The following is a 19,785-nucleotide window of genomic DNA, read 5'->3' on the forward strand; positions in this document are numbered from 1 at the left end:
CTATTAAAACGTTGCAGCCTTAGGAAAGTTGAAGTGTGCTAGGGGAACAGTGACCAGATTAGCCTAACTGGTGAGCTGTGCTGTTACCTCCCTGTCAGTGTGGATAGTGTGCTTAAGGATGACACTGGTGGTGTTGACCTCTGGCTTCCATATACATACGATGTGTACTAGCCAACAGAGTTCAAAGCTACAAAGTGGGACACTGCCCCCCCCCCCAGTGGATCCTGCAGAAAATAAAATAGTGACTTCCTGAGCGTATGAGCTTGTGATACATGTTAATGAGTGTGTGTATGTGTGACATAGGGTGCCCTAGAGGGATGAAGTATATTGATTGTTTTTCTCTAACACAAGCCACCTTAACTGCCTTGAGACAAGGTGTTTCAGAAGTTTGGGATTTGTCTAGGCTGACTGAACAGCAAGCTGAATCTTGTCTGTTGCCCCAAATCCCATCCCAATGCTAGGATTACAAGCATATGTACAGCCATGCCAATGGCTATTGGATCTCAGGTCCTTGTGCTTACATAGCAACTTCTCTGACTTACTGGGCTATTTCTTAGTCCTGAATCAGATTCTATAAAATTCCTAGAAGGGGAAACAAGTGGGAGATATTCGTGATCGTGGATTTAGTGGTTGTTTCTTAAGTGTGGATAGGAAGTGCTCAGACAGCAAATGGAAAAATGGGTAAATTATTAAGATTAAAACCTGTATCGACCAGGTATGGTTAGTGCAAGTCTTTAATCCGAAGCGCTGGGAGATGAGGGAGGGTGGTGGACAGAGGCAGGCAGATGGTCTACAAAGGGAGTTCCAGAGAGCCAGGGCTGTTAACAGAGAAACCCTGTCTCAAGGGGAAAAAACAAAATTAAAGCCTGTATCAAAAGATACTGCCAAGTATGAAAAATGTGCTGAGTGTTGGCACAGCAGTTAAGATTGATACCTGCCGTTTCAGAGAGCCTGGATTCAACGTGGCAGGTCACATCTGTATTTCAGTTCTAGGGGATTTGACATTTCTCACCTCCTCAGCCATCAGTACGTGTGTATCTGCAGTAAATACATGCAAACATACACATAATTTAGTGAAAAGGCCGCTAAAAAATGTTTGTTTAGTGTGTTGGTACACACCTGTAAACCTAGCTTCGGGTGGGATAACCACCATAAGCTGAAGGTCAGCCTGGTCTACAGAATAAGTTCCAGGCCAGTTTGAACTACAGTAAGATCTTGTCCCAAAATAAATAAAAGGGCAAATCTATTTTAAAAACACCTGTGCCTGCAGCTGCTCTAAGCATGAGGCCTTGATGGCAGGCTGATGAGGCCTACAGCTGAAAGATCCCGAGAGCTGGATGTGGCTAAGGATCCTTATATGAGCTGCCCCTGAGCACAAATAAACGGCATTATTGGTATTCTTTTTTTTTTTTTTTTACGAGACAGGGTTTCTCTGTGGTTTTGGAGTCTGTCCTGGAACTAGCTCTTGTAGACCAGGCTGGTCTCGAACTCACAGAGATCCACCTGCCTCTGCCTCCCGAGTGCTGGGATTAAAGGCGTGCGCCACCACCGCCCGGCCATTATTGGTATTCTTGTATCAAGGATGACCCATGTCTCTGTCTCTGTCTGTTTGCTTTTAACTCTTCAGCTTAGTTCCTGACTCACGAACAGTCTTGTAGTGGCACGGGACTACAGGACTCTCAGTTTTTACAGGACAGGAACAGGACCTTTTGGCTTTTACAGTGGTTGAGGAAGAACAGTCTTCCAGCCTCCTGTAAAGGAGCACAAAGGGGCTTAGGCCTGTAGGAGAGTGTGAGGTGGCCAGGAGGGTAGTTAAGGGCAATGGGGAGGGAGGATCAAGATAACCGGAGTTCAGTGGAGAACTTGGTGAGTTGTTTGATGAGTCCGTTGACCCTTTCGGCATTTCCTGAGAATTGTGAGCAGTAGGAGATGGAGTTTCCAGATGTTGAGGTCTTCGGACACAAGCATGATGACCTTCGAAGTGAAAGCTGGGTCATTGTCCATTTGGGTGGTCTGTAGCACGCCAAACTGAGGGATGATGTGTTCAAGGAGGGCCTGAGCCACAACATCTGCTGTTTCTCTGGAGGTGGGGAATGCTTCTATCCATTCTGTAAAGGTGTCAACAGGAGTTAGGAGATAGTGGGGGTTGGAGAGATGGCTCAGCAGTTAAGAGCACTGTCTGGGCCGGGCGGTGGTGGCGCACGCCTTTGATCCCAGCACTTGGGAGGCAGAGACAGGCGGATCTCTGTGAGTTCGAGACCAGCCTGGTCTACAAGAGCTAGTTCCAGGACAGGCTCCAAAACCACAGAGAAACCCTGTCTCAAAAAACCAAAAAAAAAAAAAAAAAAAACACTGTCTGCTTTTCCAGAGTACCTGGGTTCAACTTCTGGTGTCCACATGGCAGCTCATAACTGTTTGTATCTCCAGTTCCAGGGGATTTGGCACCCTTACACAAGTATACAACAAGACCAATGCACATTACCCCCCCCCCCAAAAAAAAAAAAAGACAGCAGAGCTTTGTATGAGTGGGCATGTGAAGTCAACCTGCCAGTCCTCATCGGGCTGGTGTGCTTCGAGCTGGTGCAAGGAGGGCCCCTGTGGGTTGGACTCTGCATGTGACTAGCAAGAGGAATGGACCTGTAAAATATGGGCTCAAAGACTGGTGAGATCAAAGAGGGGCTCTAAGAAATGGAACAAAGCTTTGGGGCCTATATGTAAGGTTTGGTGGAATTCTTTTTTTTTTTTTTTTTTTTTTTTTGGTTTTTCGAGACAGGGTTTCTCTGTGGCTTTGGAGCCTGTCCTGGAACTAGCTCTGTAGACCAGGCTGGTCTTGAACTCACAGAGATCCGCCTGCCTCTGCCTCCCGAGTGCTGGGATTAAAGGCGTGCGCCACCATCGCCCGGCTGGAATTCTGAAATAATAGAGAATGCCTGGTTCTGGGGAAGGATGAGGCAGTTATGTAAGTAGAACCATTTCTTTGTGTGGCCCTTTTTTCAGGAGTTTGTCCCTCTCCTCTGGTTGATAGCAGGGCTGATAGGAGGGTGTCAAAAAAATATGTCCTGTAGATCTAGTAAAGCTGGAGGCCATTCCCCAGGCTACTGAGTCAGCCCTGGCACTGCCACAGGCCACCACGTCCTTGGAGGACTGATGTCCTAGCAGTGGATTATGGCTACTTCTGCAGGGAGCTGGAAGGCCTCCAAGAGCTTGGCTATAAGGGGTCCATTAACTATGGGTGTACCCTTGGTAGTGAGGAAGCCCCTTTCCTTCCAAGGACAGAATGGGTATGGGCTATTAAAAAGGCATATTTATAGTCAGTGTACATGTTAACCTGTTGACCCTTAGCTATTTGGAGTGCTCTAGTCAAGGCAATTCAGCCTTTTGTGAAGAAGTCCCCACTGGCAGGCAGATCGCTTCAGCCTGTTTTAGTGGAAGTGACCATTGCATAAATCACCTGGCAGTTTCATGATGTCTATAAGAGAATTTCCATCAGCAGAGGGTGAGTTGGGGGATCAGTGGGGGATTGGTCTAGGAGACCAGGTCAGGGTGAGTATAATGCCCACCTTCACAACCTCTGGGTAGGAGTGGGAAGGGGTATCAGAGGTGGGAGGGACAGGGAGCAGGATGCACGGTTAGAGGCCAAGGTAATTCAGGGTAGATATTAAAATGAACAGCTGTTTTTAGAAGTACGTTGACCTTGAAGAATCCTTGTGGAAAATAGTGACTGTTTTGCTTTAGGGGGGCCTTGCAGCCATCCCATGACTTTGATTACAAGACACCCCAGGCACAGCTGGGACTCCTGTATTACTGTATATTGCATATGGTCCGAGTAAAGGACTAGACATGGAGGCATGTGATGCTCCCCTTCAGTAAGACATGGAAATTAGACTAGGTACCTTGGTATGTGTTAGGAATATTTTTTAATACGAGCTCCCCGACAACGCAAAAATTCCCAATCAGGCCAAATCAAAACAAGCCAAATTAAGAAATATCCAGGTTTAATGGGAGATCTGCGCTCTCGGGTGGCCCCAGGGGGAAATCTGGAAGCTGCAGAATGCAACCCTTGGGAGGAAGAAAGGGAGACCACGTGTTCTTCTTTTGGCGGATCACTTAAGTACCCTGGGAGTGGTCCTGACCCCTGGCCTGCTGGGATTTGAAGTCCAGACCAGGCCTGGGGGTGGGGATAGATGTGAGGGACTGGGACCTACGCTCCCAACCTAACATTGTGAGGAAATCTTTTGTGTAACAATCAATAAATATGCCTTTGTATAGCTGTTAGGGGTCCAGTCTAGTCCAGGCCCAGTCCATCAGAAGAGGCTGGATCTTCCTGCTGTCACATAGACCTTAAAGAATACAGAAGAATAAAGAAGGAAACCATCAAAGTGTGTGGTGTCTTTTCCCTAACTCCCTCAGACAGAAAAGTCTTAGTTTACACCAGGCAGCAATACTTCTTGGAAGAGGTGTGTCACTAGGGGTGTAGCTTGAGGCTTTAAAAGCCCAACCCTTTTCTTTCTTTCTTTTTTTTTCCCCGAGACAGGGTTTCTCTGTGGTTTTGGAGCCTGTCCTGGACCTAGCACTTGTAGACCATGCTGGTCTTGAACTCACAGAGATCCGCCTGCCTCTGCCTCCCGAGTGCTGGGATTAAAGGCGTGCCCCACCACCGCCCAGCAAGCCCAACCCTTTTCTTGTTAGCTCTCTGCTTCATGCTTTTGGGTCAGGATGTAAGATCTTAGCTGCTGCTCCAGCACTTTACCTGTTTGTCTGCTTCTATGCTCTCAGTCAAGATAATCATGGACTCAAACCTTCTGCAACTAGGTTTTTGTTATTTTTTGTTTTGTTATTCTTTTTTTTGTCATGGTATTTTGTCCTTGCGGGGGGGGGGGGGAGTATCAAAGACACGACTATTGCTGAGGACCTGGGTTTGATTCCCATTACTCACATGGTATCTCACAACTGTCTGTAACTGCAGTCCCAGGAGATCCATGACCTCCTGTTACCTCCATGAGCACTGCATACATATTATACACAGACTTACATGCAAGCAAAACACACACACACAAGCAAATACTTTCTTTTTTAAGAAAGCTAAAATGGTCAAGGATGGTGGTCCTATAATACCCCCAGCATAAAATAATGGCAGTGTCTAGGTTATTTTGCGCTTCTTAGAAATTCCAAGTGAGCCAGGCAGTGGTTTTCCACTCCTTTAATTCCAGTACTTGGGATGCAAAGGTAGGTGAATCTTTGTGAGTTTGAGGCCAGTGTGCTCTACAGAGCTAGTTCCAGGACAGCCAGAGCTGTACACAGAGAAACCCTATTTCAGTAAGAAAAAAGAAAAATTCCAGGTGGTGGCGCATGCCTTTAATCCCAGCACTCGGAGGCAGAAGCAGGCAGATCCTTGAGTTTGAGGCCAGGCTGGTCTACAGAATGAGTTCCAGGACAGCCAGAACCATTACACAAACTGCCTGCATCTCAAAAGAACAAAACAAAACAGAACCAAAAAGTAAATAGTTCATGAACCTCAAAACTCAAAACTAAAGATTTTGCTCCTTAGTCGGGCGGTGGCGCACGCCTTTAATCCCAGCACTTGGGAGGCAGAGGCAGGTGGATCTCTGTGAGTTCGAGGCCAACCTGGTCTACAAGAGCTAGTTCCAGGACAGGCACCAAAACCACAGAGAAACCCTGTCTCGAAAAACCAAAAAAAAAAAAAAAATTTTGCTTCTTTTATTGTGACTTTGCCTGGGTACGTGCTTATGCACCGCAGGCATGCATGCTGCCCCCAAAGACCAAAAAAGATATTTGATCCCCTGGAACTAGAGTTACAAACAGTTATGAGCCACTCTGTGGGTTCTGGGAACCAAACCTGGGTCCTCTGCAAGAGCAAGTGCTTTTAACTGCTGAGCCATCTCTCTAGCCTCTCATTACTGTTTAGATGTCACTGTTTCCAATTTGTTCTGCATGTTACATACATTGTTGGGTTTGGTATAGCTGATATGCTGATTATAAAATCACATGAAGTACACAGGATCTAGAATAGTCAAAACTTTACTTATTTAGTTTTTAAGAAATCAGACACAAGCCAGGTGGTGGTGGCACACGCCTTTAATCCCAGCACTCGGGAGGTAGAGGCAGGCGGATCTCTGTGAGTTCGAGACCAGCCTGGTCTACAAGAGCTAGTTCCAGGACAGGCTCCAAGATTAGATCCCCGAATTGGAATTGGGGTCCTCTGGAAACGCATCAAGCACTCGAAAGTGCTGCGCTATCACTGCAGTCTCTAATTACACCAACTTCTGGCCTTGTGACTTTCCTGTTTCACCTTCTTGGGTAGCTGGGACTACAGATGTTGTCTGAGTCACTGTTCTGTTGCTGTGAAGAGGCATCTCGACCAAGGCAACTCTTAAATTGGGGGTTTGCTTTCGATTTCAGAAGTCCATTAGCATGACGGTGGGAAGCATGGTGATATGCAGGCAGGTGTTAGAACACTAGCTAATAAAAAGCTACATCCTGATCCTTAGGCAGATACACTCTGGCTTTTTTTTTTTTTAATATTTATTTATTATGTATATAATATTCTGTCTGTGTGTATGCCTGCAGGCCAGAAGAGGGCACCAGACCCCTCTACAGATGGTTGTGAGCCAACATGTGGTTGCTGGGAATTGAACTCAGGACCTTTGGAAGAGCAGGCAATGCTCTTAACCTCTGAGCCATTTCTCCAGCCCCCACTCTGGCTTTTGAAGTGTGTCACTGCCTCCAAGAAAAGCACACCTCCTAATCCTTCTATTCCTATCAGAGTTCCAACTCCCTGGTGACTACGCTTTAAAATATATGAGCCTATGGGGGCCATTCTTATTCAAACCATTGCTGATGTGCACCTAGTTCTACAAATTCTTGAGTTCTGGATACTGTGCATGAAAAACTACAGGTGCTAGGGAAGGATCTCAGTTGGTAGTGTTTGTAGAGAGCCCCAAGTTTACACACATAAATGAGGTGTATTGGCACAAATCTGTAATCCCAGCACTCCAAAGATGGAGTTAGGGGCTCACAAATTTAGGTCACCCTTGTTAAGAAGTTCCAGGCTAGCCTGAGGCTAGGGAGATAAAAGGGGCTGAGGGCAAGAAAATTTTAAGATGGAGGGGAATAGCCTCACCGTACAACATATACTGATATAAAATTCTGAACAATAAAAAAATGGAAACCTCCAAAAGAGAACAATTTCACAGGTTATCACTGTGCAAACTAAGTGGATGCGGATTACAAATTATGTGGAAGTCCTAGCTTTTTGCCACTGGGAAATGCCCGAAGGAAGTCCTCAGGAGCTAAGACAGATCTTTTGGATCACAGTTGTAGAGGCTGCAGTCCGCTATTAGTTTGTCCTCTTGTTGTGTGGCTGTGGTGAAGCAGAACATCATGGTGGCAAGAGCATGTGTCAGGGTCTGGGGATATGAATCAATGGTAGAGTGCTTGCCTAGCAAGTGTAAAGCCTTGTTCAGCTCCAGTACCCACCCACACCCCAACACACACACACACACACACACACACACACACACACACACACACACAGAGTACATGTTGAATAAAATTGCTCTATCTTGTCCCTAAGTCTACTGGTCAGTCCCATCCACATTCTGGGTAGGTTTTCCTTTAGCTGCCTTGGGATTGCCCTCACAGACACCTAGAACTATGTTTTACTAATGTAGGTTTCATTCATTCCAATCAGATTGACAGAATTAAACAACATAACTGAATTTAGGCTGTCTCTTTCCCACCAAAAGCTACGGAGAAACCCTGTCTCGAAAATCCAAAATAAATAAATAAGAATAGAATATAGCATAATATTTTACAAACAATACAAACTTTTTGTAGTTCTGCAGGCTGGGAGTCAAAATCCAAGTACAGGCAATTTCAGTATTTGGTGATGGTCACTTTTGGGTTCATAGCTGGAATTTTCTAAGTCATTTGATGGTAGAGACAAGACAGCTCCTTAAGGCTCTTTTCATTAGGGCAGATTCTCATGACCTTTTGACCTCCATTCTTTGCATCATTATTTTATTTTATTTTATTTTTTTCAAGAGAGGGTTTCTCTGTGTAGCTTTGGAACCTGTCCTGGAACTTGCTCTGTAGACCAGGCTGGCCTCGAACTCACAGAAGTCCATCTGCCTCTGCCCCTGCCTCCCAAGTGGTGGGATTAAAGGCACGTGCCACCACTACCCGGACTATCTTTTGCCATCATTCTATATACAGTAACCATGGTTTTCTCAGACATATGCATCTTAAGTCTGGAGAGCTGGCTCATGGGTTAAGAGTATTTGTTGTTCTTGAAGAGGAAGTAGGTTTGGTTTCCAGCACCCGTATAGCAGCTCAAACTGTAATTCCAGTTCCAGCGTATCCTCTTATGGTTTCTTTTGGTATCAGGTACACACCTGGTGCATATGCATACAGGCAAGCAAACACTCATTCACATAAAATTAAAAATATCAAAAGAATGTATCTCACCATGGTATTCCCTGCTCAAAGCCTTCCATGGCTCTCCCAGATGTTTGAATTAAACTGAAGCCAGTGTGGTGGCACACACTTTCAGTCCCAGCACTTGGACGGCAGAGAGGCAAGAGGACGTCTGTGAGTTCAAGACTAGCTAGTTTGGTCTACATATCAAGTTCAAGACCGTCCAGAATGATGTGATGAGATGTTGTCTGAAAAAAACAAAACAAGGGCTGGAGAGATGGCTCAGTGGCTAAGAGCATTGCCTGCTCTTGCAAAGGTCCTGAGTTCAATTCCAGCAACCACATGGTGGCTCACAACCATCTGTAATAAGGTCTGGTGCCCTCTTATGGCCTTCAGGCATACACGTAGACAGAATATTGTATACATAATAAATAAATAAATTAAAAAAACAAAAACAAAAGCTGGGCATGGTGTCATGCTTTTCATCCCAGCACTTGGGATGCAGAGGCAGGCCAGCCTGGTCTACAGAGTTTCAGGACTGTTAACACAGAGAACCCTGTCCAAAACAAAACAACAACAGAAAACAATAATTTTATAAAAATCCCAAACAAAACAAAAACCCCAAACAAACAAACAAACAAACAAAAAAACCCCAACCTACCAAGTGACCAAACAAACAAACAAACAAAAAATCCTAAAACCCCTTAGCCTCCTTATGGAGACTTAAGATTTTGTAAATTTATTTGCTCTAGAAACACGGTGGCTTTGTGCACACACTCAGCTGGTATCCAAAATCATACCTGAGCTGGAAGCTAGGCCCTGTCTTTGAAAACTGGAGTGGCTTTGGGCAGCTTCCTTTGCATATATGAACCTGTTTCTTACCCACCGAATATGGTAAATGCCACCCATCTGGAGAGTGCACGTGTGAACTGAGATATGACAGTAGGGTGACTGGTGCACTGCTGGACAAATGGCATTATTATGTCATTCATTCTCCTAGCAAATAGTGGAGTGCTGCATGCCCAGCCCCTTGCCTGGAAGGAGTAGGAATTGTGGTGTAGGAGGCAAGCACTTCTGTATCCTAGTGTCCTCCGGGATACTAGTGACAACCAAAAATTTCAAACACATGCCAATGTGCCAAAAAGAAGAAGGCAAAGGGATTAGGGGAGAAGGGAGGCATCCAACTGAGCTCTTTAGGTGGAACTAACAGGGAAGTGGCAGTCCATGACACTGCCACCTACGGAGTACTGAAGGAGGTCCAGGCTGGCATCCTATCCACATTAACATTAGGGTCATCCAAAACCTGTTGGGACAAGGGACCTTCATTCTAGTGGGAAGGTAGTTACTGAAACAGGGTTGATCACATTGGGCTGCTCAGGTTTGGGGTGAAGAATGGTTTAGGGTTGGCAGCTCCAGTTGGGGCAGGGATGAATAGGAGGCAATAGGAAATGAACAGGTTTAAGAGTGCATGTCTATACGTCGCAATGCTAAGCTCCACAGATAGCATTTGGTTCCACTATGGAACCGAAAACGTGCAAGTCTGGTTTCTTGATGTGTCTGCAGTGAGAAGCTCAGGGAAAGTCCCTTTGATCTGGATCCTCAAGGACAGCTGTACCTGAGGCTTGCGGGAGATCCGCAGGGTGCCAAACAGCAAGCTCTATGCAGTGGCCCAGAGCTCCCGCCTGGATTGAGGTGCCCTGCCATGTGGGTGAATGGGAAGAGGTGAAAAGCCCGGGCAGATGCCTTGAGGAAGCACTCCTCTAAGTATCGAGACTTTAAAGAGAACCGACAAGGGAGTGAGGTAGGCTCCGGCTTACTGCAGGCTTTGTCACCGCGGATGCAGCGAATTACCCAGTCCACGGAGGCCGGATGCCGGCCTTCTTCGCACTGGCCCGAGCATAGGCCAAGGTCACACAGCGGCAGGTGAAAGGGGCACGCTCGAACCTGGACTGGGTTAAAGTCAGCGGAGCCCACTACGAACAGGACGAGAACCTGGCTCTGAGACAGGAGGCCGTAGTCAAGGAGCCAAGATACCCGCCAGTACCGGAACTGCGCGACCCCCTTGGACCCCACCCGCCTCCAGCTCCGCCCGCGCACAGACTACAGAGTCCACAGGACCGTGCGGTGTCTGACGTCACTCTTTGCCCCGCCCTCCGCATGCCTTGCTGCGCGTGGCCCTACGGGAGTCGTGGTCCCACCCCGCCCGCCCGCGCGGAGCCGCTGGCGGCTAGAACTACAGCTCCCGGCGTGCCCCGCGCGGGGCGTCGGGGGCGGGGTCCCAGGCCAGGGGCGCGCCGCCCGGGAGGGCGGAGTGCGGGGGGCGGCCGCCCGCGCCCCTCCCCCTGCCGCCGCTTCCCCCTCCCCCGACGTAAACTGGGATCCCTTTCCCCTTGTGTCCGCCATATTGGACTCTAACTCTGGTCAGCGGCGGCGCCGGGCCCGGTAGACTCGCGTCGCTCCCGCCAGCAGCCGCCCCTCAGCTCCCGCCCGCCCCGCCCTCCCCGCCTGGGAGGAGACCCCGCGCCGCGCCCCCCGCCCGGCCGGCCGCAGCGCCCGCCGCCGCCTCCGCCCGCCCGCCGCCGCCGCTGCCGCCGCCCGCGGCCCGGCGCCCGCCCGCGCCCCTTCCCCGCCCGCCGTCCTCCGTCCCTCCCTCCCGCCATGAGCCCGGCCGACGCCAAGCGCGGGGCCAAGCGCCGGAAGAACAAGCGCGGCGGCGGCGGTGGCTCGGGCGGTAGCGGCTCGGGCGGCAAGGCCGGCTCGGCGGCGGCGCTTCGCGGCCCCCAGGCCCCGGGCCCCGGCGCGGCGGGCCTGCTGGGCGGCGCGGCGGCCCACGGGCCCCTGGGCGCGGGCGGCGCCGCCGGAGGCTACTTCGAGGTAAGCAGCGAGGGTCCGCGGGCGGGAGCAGCCACCGCCCCCTCACGAGCGGCTGGGCGGGCGGGCGCGGCCGGCGGATAACGGGCCGGCGGCTGCCTGGCTGACAGCTCTTCCCGAGCGCGAGCGGCTCAGAGGGCGGCGCCGGAGGGACCCCCGGGGCACCCCGGCGCGGCCTCGGGGCTGACTGAAAAGTGCCCCCTAGAAGTTTCTGTGTGACGCCTGGCGCGCTGCGGGCGCGGCTGCCTTGTCCTCTCCAGCTGCTCCGGTCGGCTCTCGGGAGTCGCCGGGGGTCTCGTTCCTCAGAACTGTCGGCCGTGTGTAGTCGCGAGGGCTGGGGTAACTATTTTCAGTTTTACTTATGCAGGCATGCCGTCGATGGACGGCTGCCGCTTTTTTTCTGCTTCAGAAGATAGTGCTTGTACGTGGGATGCAGTTGGCATGGTCGTTTCCACTGCTTGGATTGGCCACTGAATGATTTTGGGTTTCTCTCAAGTTAAGTTCTTGTAAGGTTGTTAAAACAAGTTACCTTGTTTTCGAGGTAGTCACAATGAAGAAACCAAAAGCTTGAGGAGTATTTGGGTGTCAGATCATGAGACAGATTTTTTTCCTTTTTGCTAGAGATTCGAAATATTGTGTTGGCACAGTGTATGTTGAGAGCAGATAAAGCATTGCGTGTGGCATGATTTTTGATGCTCATGTTGTTGTAGGAAAGTGTAGCAATACGTGAGTACTTAAATTTTTCCCGGGTGTTCTCTGCAGTTTTGGTGCAACTGTTGGAGCTTTCTTCCCCTCGCATTGTTAAATTTGTTTAGCATCTGGGATTCGGTCTTGGGCTTGAGTTTCCAGTTTGTCCTTTTCCACGACTCTGGACAGTAAAGCGAGCTCTAGTTTTAGATGAAGTTGTGCCTTTTGGTTTTAGGACGTTGAGGGCCGGTTTTTGTTTCTGTTGGGAGGTCGGCCTATGCAAACCCTTTAGAGGAATGTTATTAGTGATTGCTGGAGCTGAAGTGAAGCACACCCGTTTCTGTACATTCAATGAACACCAGTGAAGGAGTAGAAGCCTTACTCCTTACACCTCATTCTAGGACTTAGTAATAACAACTTGTATTGGAATATTTACCTTAAATAACCTGATTTTTGGAGCTCTTCAAACTCAGATAACCTTATACATAGTATTAATTTTGACAGATTGTGTTGAACTATTATGCATCAAGAGTTTGGGCCATAACCCACCATTTAAAAAAAAACCATACACATAAAAGGTTTATAGAGTGCTATTCCAGTATCTTCTGTTTTACTCTGTTAGTTTATTAAGATACTTGTTCACAGATTTCTCTGTGCACTATTGAATTTTGACCTACATCATGAAAACGTTGGCTTTTACTGTATTTTAAATTCAAAGTATCTTGACGGGTGTGGTGGCACACACTTTTAATCTCAGCACTCAGAAGGCGAGGCAGGTGAATCTCTAGTTCCAGGCCTACCTGGTCTACAGAGTGAGTTCCAGTACAGCCAGGGCTACACAGAGAAACCCTGTCTGGAAAAACAGGACAAAACAAAATTTAAAGTATCTGTAGTTTAAACGTTTTTTGAAAGTGTTCTAATCATCTAGAAAACTAGTCTTCATGGTAAGAGGGATGAAAATGTCCTTGCAACCCCAGAAAAAAATCTTGCAACCTGTTTTGTTTTGTTTTTTTAGACTAGGTCTCTAGCTGTGGCTGACACGGAACTCACAATGTGGAGCAGGTTGACCTCAAACTCAACAGAGATCCTCTTGCCTCTGCCTCCCGAGTGCTTTGATTAAAGGTATCAACTCAAGTTTCATAGAGGTCTTAATGCCACTCTGAAAACCCAGTTTCCCTACAGATGGTAAACTCTTTGAGTGCCTTATCTGGCACAGCACTGGCATGCACAACAATGTCAGCAGGTAACAATGTCTGTCTTGGTCCTGTGTTTCTCAGAAGTCCTGAGGAGCATCCTCTGTTCCCTGCAGGTCACCAAACCAGAAGGTGACTAAGAGAGAAGACAGTGAAAGGGCTGTTTTTATTCTTAGTGGGGAGTTCCAACCACATTGCTGTATGTTCAGGACACAGAATTGTAGGTTATACTACCTTCACTGAGGTGACTCCTGAGCCATTTAGGGCATTTGTGGGTATGGGGAGCTTCTATAAAAAAAAGGGGCAATGGGAGAAGGAAACCAGCAATCATTGGTCTTGAAGTCAATTCTCCTGTACAAATTCTGTGTGTGCGTATACAAATTTAAGTTTCTATTCTCTTGGGTATGATGTCAGACCTGTACTCCTTACAGGGCACACAGATCCTAGAATTAAGAATTAAACAAGTAGCACTCGGGAGGCAGAGGCAGGCGGATCTCTGTGAGTTCGAGACCAGCCTGGTCTACAGAGTAGTTCCAGGACAGGCTCCAAAGCCACAGAGAAACCCTGTCTCGAAAAACAAAAACAAAAAGAAAAACAAAAACAAAAAAGAAACAAGTAAATGCAGGCAAGATTCTAAACAGTGCTTGGTGACAGTCTGTAGATGAAGTGTGATTCTGGCCATTTTATTTCAGAATGGTGAGCTGGGCTTTATCAGAGATCTGGCTTCAGGATAACTATTTATGTTTTTTCTAATTGTGAATGAAGAAATTGTCATTAAAAATGTTGGACTTGGGTCTTGGACTCTAATGAGCTCGTGTAGTAGTTAGATGGCTCACTTAGTGAACATTTAGAAGCATATCAAGGGTAAATCTAAGGCGGTTGTGTTGTTGCATGCCTTTAATCCCCACACTTGGGAGGCAGAGACAGGTGGATCTTTGTGAGTTCGAGGCCAGCCTGGTCTACAGAGTGAGTTCTAGGACAGCCAAAGATACACAGAGAAACCCTTTCTCAGAAAAAACAAAAATTAAATAAAATAAATCTAATTATTTTGCATTTTTATTTTGAGATATGATTTCCATAATGCTCATGATATAGTAAATGAAAAGGATTGCAGGTATTTATAACATAGAACTGTTTTTGTAAAATTATGCATGCATATGAATTTACATAGGAAAGTCTCATAGAGTGTCCATAAAGACTTCGTGGTGGGCATTCTGAAGCTTATTTTCCCACATGTTTCAAGCTTTCAAACTTTTCTGTAGTGAGTCTTATTTATAGACCAGGAAGTTGAATGGTACTACTATTTGCAAATAAAAATAATGGAGACTTTTCCTGTCACCCTTTGACACTTAAATGTTTTGATATTAGGTACAGAAATAAAAGTTGTCTACATAATGAGAATTATATTTTTTCCTAAGATTTATTTATTATATATAGTGTTATGCCTGCATGTATGCCTGCAGGCCAGAAGAGGGCACCAGATCTCATTACAGATGATTGTGAACCACCATATGGTTGCTGGGAATTGAACCCAGGACCTTCGTAAGAGTGGCCAGTGCTCTTAACTGCTGAAACATCTCCCTTATATCTTCAAAATAAGTAACATTAAGTCATGTACACTTACAGAACCCAGAATTCTTCTGTTATGGAAATCAACCTGTGTTATTAGCTGTTGGAATATCAGATTACATGTGATTTATTCTCACACAGGGCTGGAATGGGGATTTAAGGCTATTTTTGTAATGCTGTGTGAGATTTATAAAAGGATGCCACTTAGGGTAGGAGTCAAAGGAAGTTTTCAAATTGATTTTAAAAATTTAAATGAGAGTCTACAAGAGCTAGTTCCAGGACAGGCTCCAAAACCACAGAGAAACCCTGTCTCGAAAAACCAAAAAAAAAAAAAAAATTTAAATGAGAAAACTCACGGAATTATGGACATTTGTAATAATGTGAGTTTCTTCTCTTTCTGATTGATGCTAGGAGTCTTAACTAACAATGGATTAAGGCCATCGTGCAAGTGCATCCTGAGCTTAGAGGGTGTACAAGGCCTGGTATGTATTTGGATTTTTGAAGTAGGTGAAGGTATACTTGTTAGAGTTCACATTGCTGTAGCGGTCTGAGGAAGTAGGTTGAAGAAAAATCTAGCACTTGAGGTGCTTTAGAATTACTGGTTTAACCTAGAACAGCTTACTTTACTACTATCCGGCCTTTAGAAAAGGTGTCACCACAAAAAGCCCTGTCGTGAAAGAGTCTTAAGAGTGCTTCATGACATTGTGGGTGTCCCCAGTGCTCTGTGCTCCTCATCATTCACTCCAAGGTGTGCTACCTGTCCTTGCCATGCCTTCCACTTGTTTCTGAGTTTTATACAAAAGGGTCTTTTTGTGCTGGAGTGTTTTGGCTTGACATTACATTTGAGGTTACTCCAGGGTAATACTTGCATTTGATTGTTGTTTTATATGTGGCATGTACACTTTGCACTGTGAAGGTTCCTCAGTCTGTCTGATCTAATGCAGATGGACGTTGAGATTGCTTTATGGCTGATGTAAATGAGCTCATATTTTTGTGTCTTTTGGTGTGCATTGACGCTGTTTAAATTGGACATTTTCCTGGGAATAGGGTTGCCATGTATGTAGAAGTGTGACTTGAGATTCAATTGGTCAGCTTTCTTAAGTGATATTGCTGTTGGCTAGTTTTTATAAGTTAATATATAGCAAAATTATTTTTTTGTCGGGAAACAGATCTTGTGTTGTTTCCCAGATTGGTCTCAAAATCCTGAACTCACATGAGCATTTACTTCAGCCTCCCTGAGAAGTTAGGACTGTGGACCAGTTTTGTGTTCCTAAGGATTGAACCTGGGGCTTGTGTATGCTTAGTGTTCTACCACTCAGTCATGCCTCCAATCTTGTTCTTCGTATTTTAATACATATGGAGTCTCTGTGTAGGTTATTGTGTCAGTCAAGGCACAGGGCAGAAAAATACTAATGTTATCCCTTTATATTTGTACTCTTTCTCCCATTCTTGTTCTTTTGTTTTGGTTTGGTTTTGGTTTTTTGAGACAGGGTTTCTCTGTGTAAAACCACCCTGGCTGTCCTTGAGCGAGCTCTTGTAGACCAGGCTGGCCTCAAATTCAGAGATCCGCCTGTCAGAGATCCTCCTGAGTGCTAGAACTAAAGGTGTGCACCAATTTTTTAAAAAGATTTATTTATTGCCGGGCGATGGTGGCGCACGCCTTTGATCCCAGCACTCGGTAGGCAGAGGCAGGCGGATCTCTGTGAGTTCGAGACCAGCCTGGTCTACAGAGCTAGTTCCAGGACAGGCTCCAAAGCCACAGAGAAACCCTGTCTCGAAAAACCAAAAATAAAAAAAAAAATAAATAAAAAAAATAAAATAAGATTTATTTATTTATTTATTTATTTATTTATTTAGTGTGTATGAGTGCTGTATCTGTTTGTATACTTTTATGCCAGAAGATGGCATCAGATCCCACTACACATGGCTGTGAGCCACCAATTGGTTGCTGGGAATTGAACTCAGGACCTCTGAAAGAGCAGCCAGTGCTCTTAACTGCTGAGCCATCTCTCCAGCCCCTCACTCTTTATTCTTGACAGCACTGTTACTTACTTCAGAAAGTCAAAGTATCATTATATTAGTCCTGGCTGTCCTGAACTCATTGGGTAGAACAGTTAGAATTGAATTTGTGACAATCCTTCTGTCTTTGTCTCTCAAATACTGAGATTTCAGGCATGCCCCTATAATTTTATGTCCTGAAGAAGTTATGTAGATGCTATCTTACAGTATGGAACCTTTTGAGGTGGCTTATTTTCCTAAACGTGATCACTAAGACTTTTCTAAATTGCATGTGTCTGTAGTTTGTTTCTTTTCACTGCTGACTTCTTTTTATTGTATGTATGGACATTGGGGTTTTTTCTAAGGTTTATTGGTTATAGAATTGCTGTCAACCTTTGGGTGCATATTCTTGTGTAAAAATAAATTTTCTCTAAGGCTCTACAGAGTGGGAACTGAGTTGTATAGTAACATTTTGAGAACCTACCAACTATTTTCTGGCAATGCATGAAAGTTCCAGTTGCTCTGCATCTTTTCTAGCATTTACTATTTTCAATAGTTTTTCTTTTAATCATTTTTCTATTTTTAAAAAAGTTTTTATTTATTTTATGTGTGTTTAGGTGTTTTGCCTTCATGTATGTCTGTGTACCACATATATCCTGAGTATCCATAGCAGCCAGAAAAAGGTGTTGGAGCTCCTGGAATTGGAGTTACCAACTGTTGTGAGCTGCCATCTCTCCAGCCTCATCTTTATTTTAGTAAATAGCATATAGTAGTATCATGGTTTTTTTATCTGTATTTTTCTTATTGACTAATATTAACAATTTTTAAAGATTTATTTATTATGCATACAGTGTTCTGCCTGCATGTATGCCTGTAGGCATGAAGAGAGCACCAGTTCTCATTATGGATGGTTGTGAGCCTCATTATGTGGTTGCTGGGATTTGAACTCAGGAACTTTGGAAGAGCAGCCAGTGTTCTTAACCACTGAGCCGTCTCTCCAGTCCCAGTATTAACAATTTTCATGTATTGTTTCCATCCAGTTTCTGTATCTTCTTGGAAAAAGTATTATTTATAACTGCCTTTTTGTGTGTGTGTGTGTGTGTGTGTGTGTGTGTGTGTGTGTGGTCCTGGCTGTCCTGGAATTTACTCTGTAAACCAACCTAGCTGGGCTCGAACTCAGAGATGCCTCTGCCTCCTGAGTGTTGGAATTAAAGGTGTTCATTACCATACCACCGCCCAGGTCAGAACTGCCCATTTCTGGTTGAATTGTTACCTTTTTGAGTTTAGAAAGTTTTTTATAATTCTGAATTCAAGTCTTTTGATATATGTGATTTGTGGACATTTCCTTTTAGTCTAAATCTAGTCTCTTATTTTGTTTACTGTTATTGACACTTTTTAAGTTTTTTGAGACAGGGTTTCTCTGTGTAACAGTTGTGACTGTCCTGAAACTTGCTTTGTAGACCAGCCTGGGCTCGAACTCACAGAGACCCATTTGCCTCTGCCTCCTGAGTGCTGGAATTAAGGCATTTGCCATCACTGCCCAGCAACAGTTATTATTTTGAATCTTTCAAAAGTTGAAAATGGTAGCATTGGCTTTCTGCTTATTTGGTTGTCTTTATTTCCTTTCATTAATATTTTCTGCATGTAACATAAAGACCATACAGCTTATGTTGTTCCAGATGAATGTATATTTCGTTATTTCAAATCTTACTTTTCTCAGCTAGTTCAAGTAACTTCCTTATTTTTATTCTAGAGGTAGAACCCAGGGCCTCTTCTGCATGCCACACACTCTGACACAATACTCCTTTTACCTCTTATTCTACCTCTTGGTGCCCCACTCCCACCCCTTCTAAATATTGCAAATATATTTTTTTAAGTATAATTTGCCCTTTCTGCATGTTTGACTTCATGCCAGAAGAGTGCATTAGATCCCACTATAGGTGGTTGTGAACCACCATGTGGTTGCTGGGGATTAAACTCAGAACCTCTGGAAGTGCTCTTAATCACTGAGCCCTTTCTCTAGCCTGATGTTTTTCAAATTTTTAATTTTCAGTTACTCATTGCTAACATATAGAACTATGATTAGAACCTAGTACATGATGTGCTGGCACTAAAGGCCTGCACCACAACTCCCAGCTGATTTACTTATTTACTTACCTTTTTTTTTGGTTTTTCGAGACAGGGTTTCTCTGTGGTTTTGGAGCCTGTCCTGGAACTAGCTCTTGTAGACCAGGCTGGCCTCAAACTCCCAGAGATCTGCCTGCCTCTGCCTCCCGAGTGCTGGGATTAAAGGCGTGCGCCACCACTGCCCGGCCTTATTTACTTATTTATTTATTTATTGGGTTTTTCTAGACAGGGTTCCTTCAGGTATCCCTGGCTGTACTTGAATTCAGTCTGTAGATCAGGTTATCCTTGAACTCAAAGGTTCAAAGGTGTGCTCTACCACTGCCGAGCTAACTCATTTATTCTTGTTTGTTTTTTTGTTTTTCTTTTTGTTTTGTTTTTGGTTGTTTGTTTGGCCTTTCGAGACAGGGTTTCTCTGTGTGTAGCTCTGACTGTCCTGGAACTCACTTTATAGAACAGGCTGACCCTGAACTCACAGAGACCTGCCTGCCTCTGCCTCCCCAGTGCTGGGATTAAAGGCACGTGCTAATACCACCTGGCTAGTACTGATATTTCAATGAGTGTTGCTGCATTATGAAGTATGTTATTAATTTTCTAAAAATTTATATTGCTCCTGCCTGAGTTGGAATTAGTATATAATATTGACTTCATAAATAAGGAAGGTTGGCGTTCGTTTGTCTGTCCCTTCCTTCCTTCCTTCCTTCCTTCCTTCCTTCCTTCCTTCCTTCCTTCCTTCCTTCCTTCCCTTATCTATCTATCTATCTATCTATCTATCTATCTATCTATCTATCTATCTATCTATCTATCTATCTATCTATGTTTTATTTATGTTTTATTTTGGTTTCTTGAGACCGGGTATCTCTGTGCAAAAGCCCTGGAACTCTATTAGTAGACCATGCTGGCCTCG

At 45.3% G+C, this 19,785-nt stretch overlaps 1 protein-coding gene across 5 annotated transcripts in view; it reads left to right on the plus strand.

Moving 5' to 3' along the window:
* Positions 1-11,006: 11,006 nt before the first annotated feature.
* Positions 11,007-19,785, plus strand: part of Fam193a (family with sequence similarity 193 member A) — a 122,039-nt gene continuing 113,260 nt past the window's right edge. For all 5 annotated transcript variants that reach the window (XM_057772547.1, XM_057772549.1, XM_057772548.1 and 2 more), the window contains exon 1: positions 11,007-11,310. In XM_057772547.1, the coding sequence (XP_057628530.1) occupies positions 11,095-11,310 (216 nt within the window). In that variant the 5' untranslated portion in view covers positions 11,007-11,094. The remainder of the gene's footprint in view (positions 11,311-19,785) is intronic.

The sequence above is a fragment of the Chionomys nivalis genome, chromosome 6 (genome assembly GCF_950005125.1).
Source record: "Chionomys nivalis chromosome 6, mChiNiv1.1, whole genome shotgun sequence".
In the NCBI taxonomy this organism is placed as follows: Eukaryota; Metazoa; Chordata; class Mammalia; order Rodentia; family Cricetidae; genus Chionomys; species Chionomys nivalis.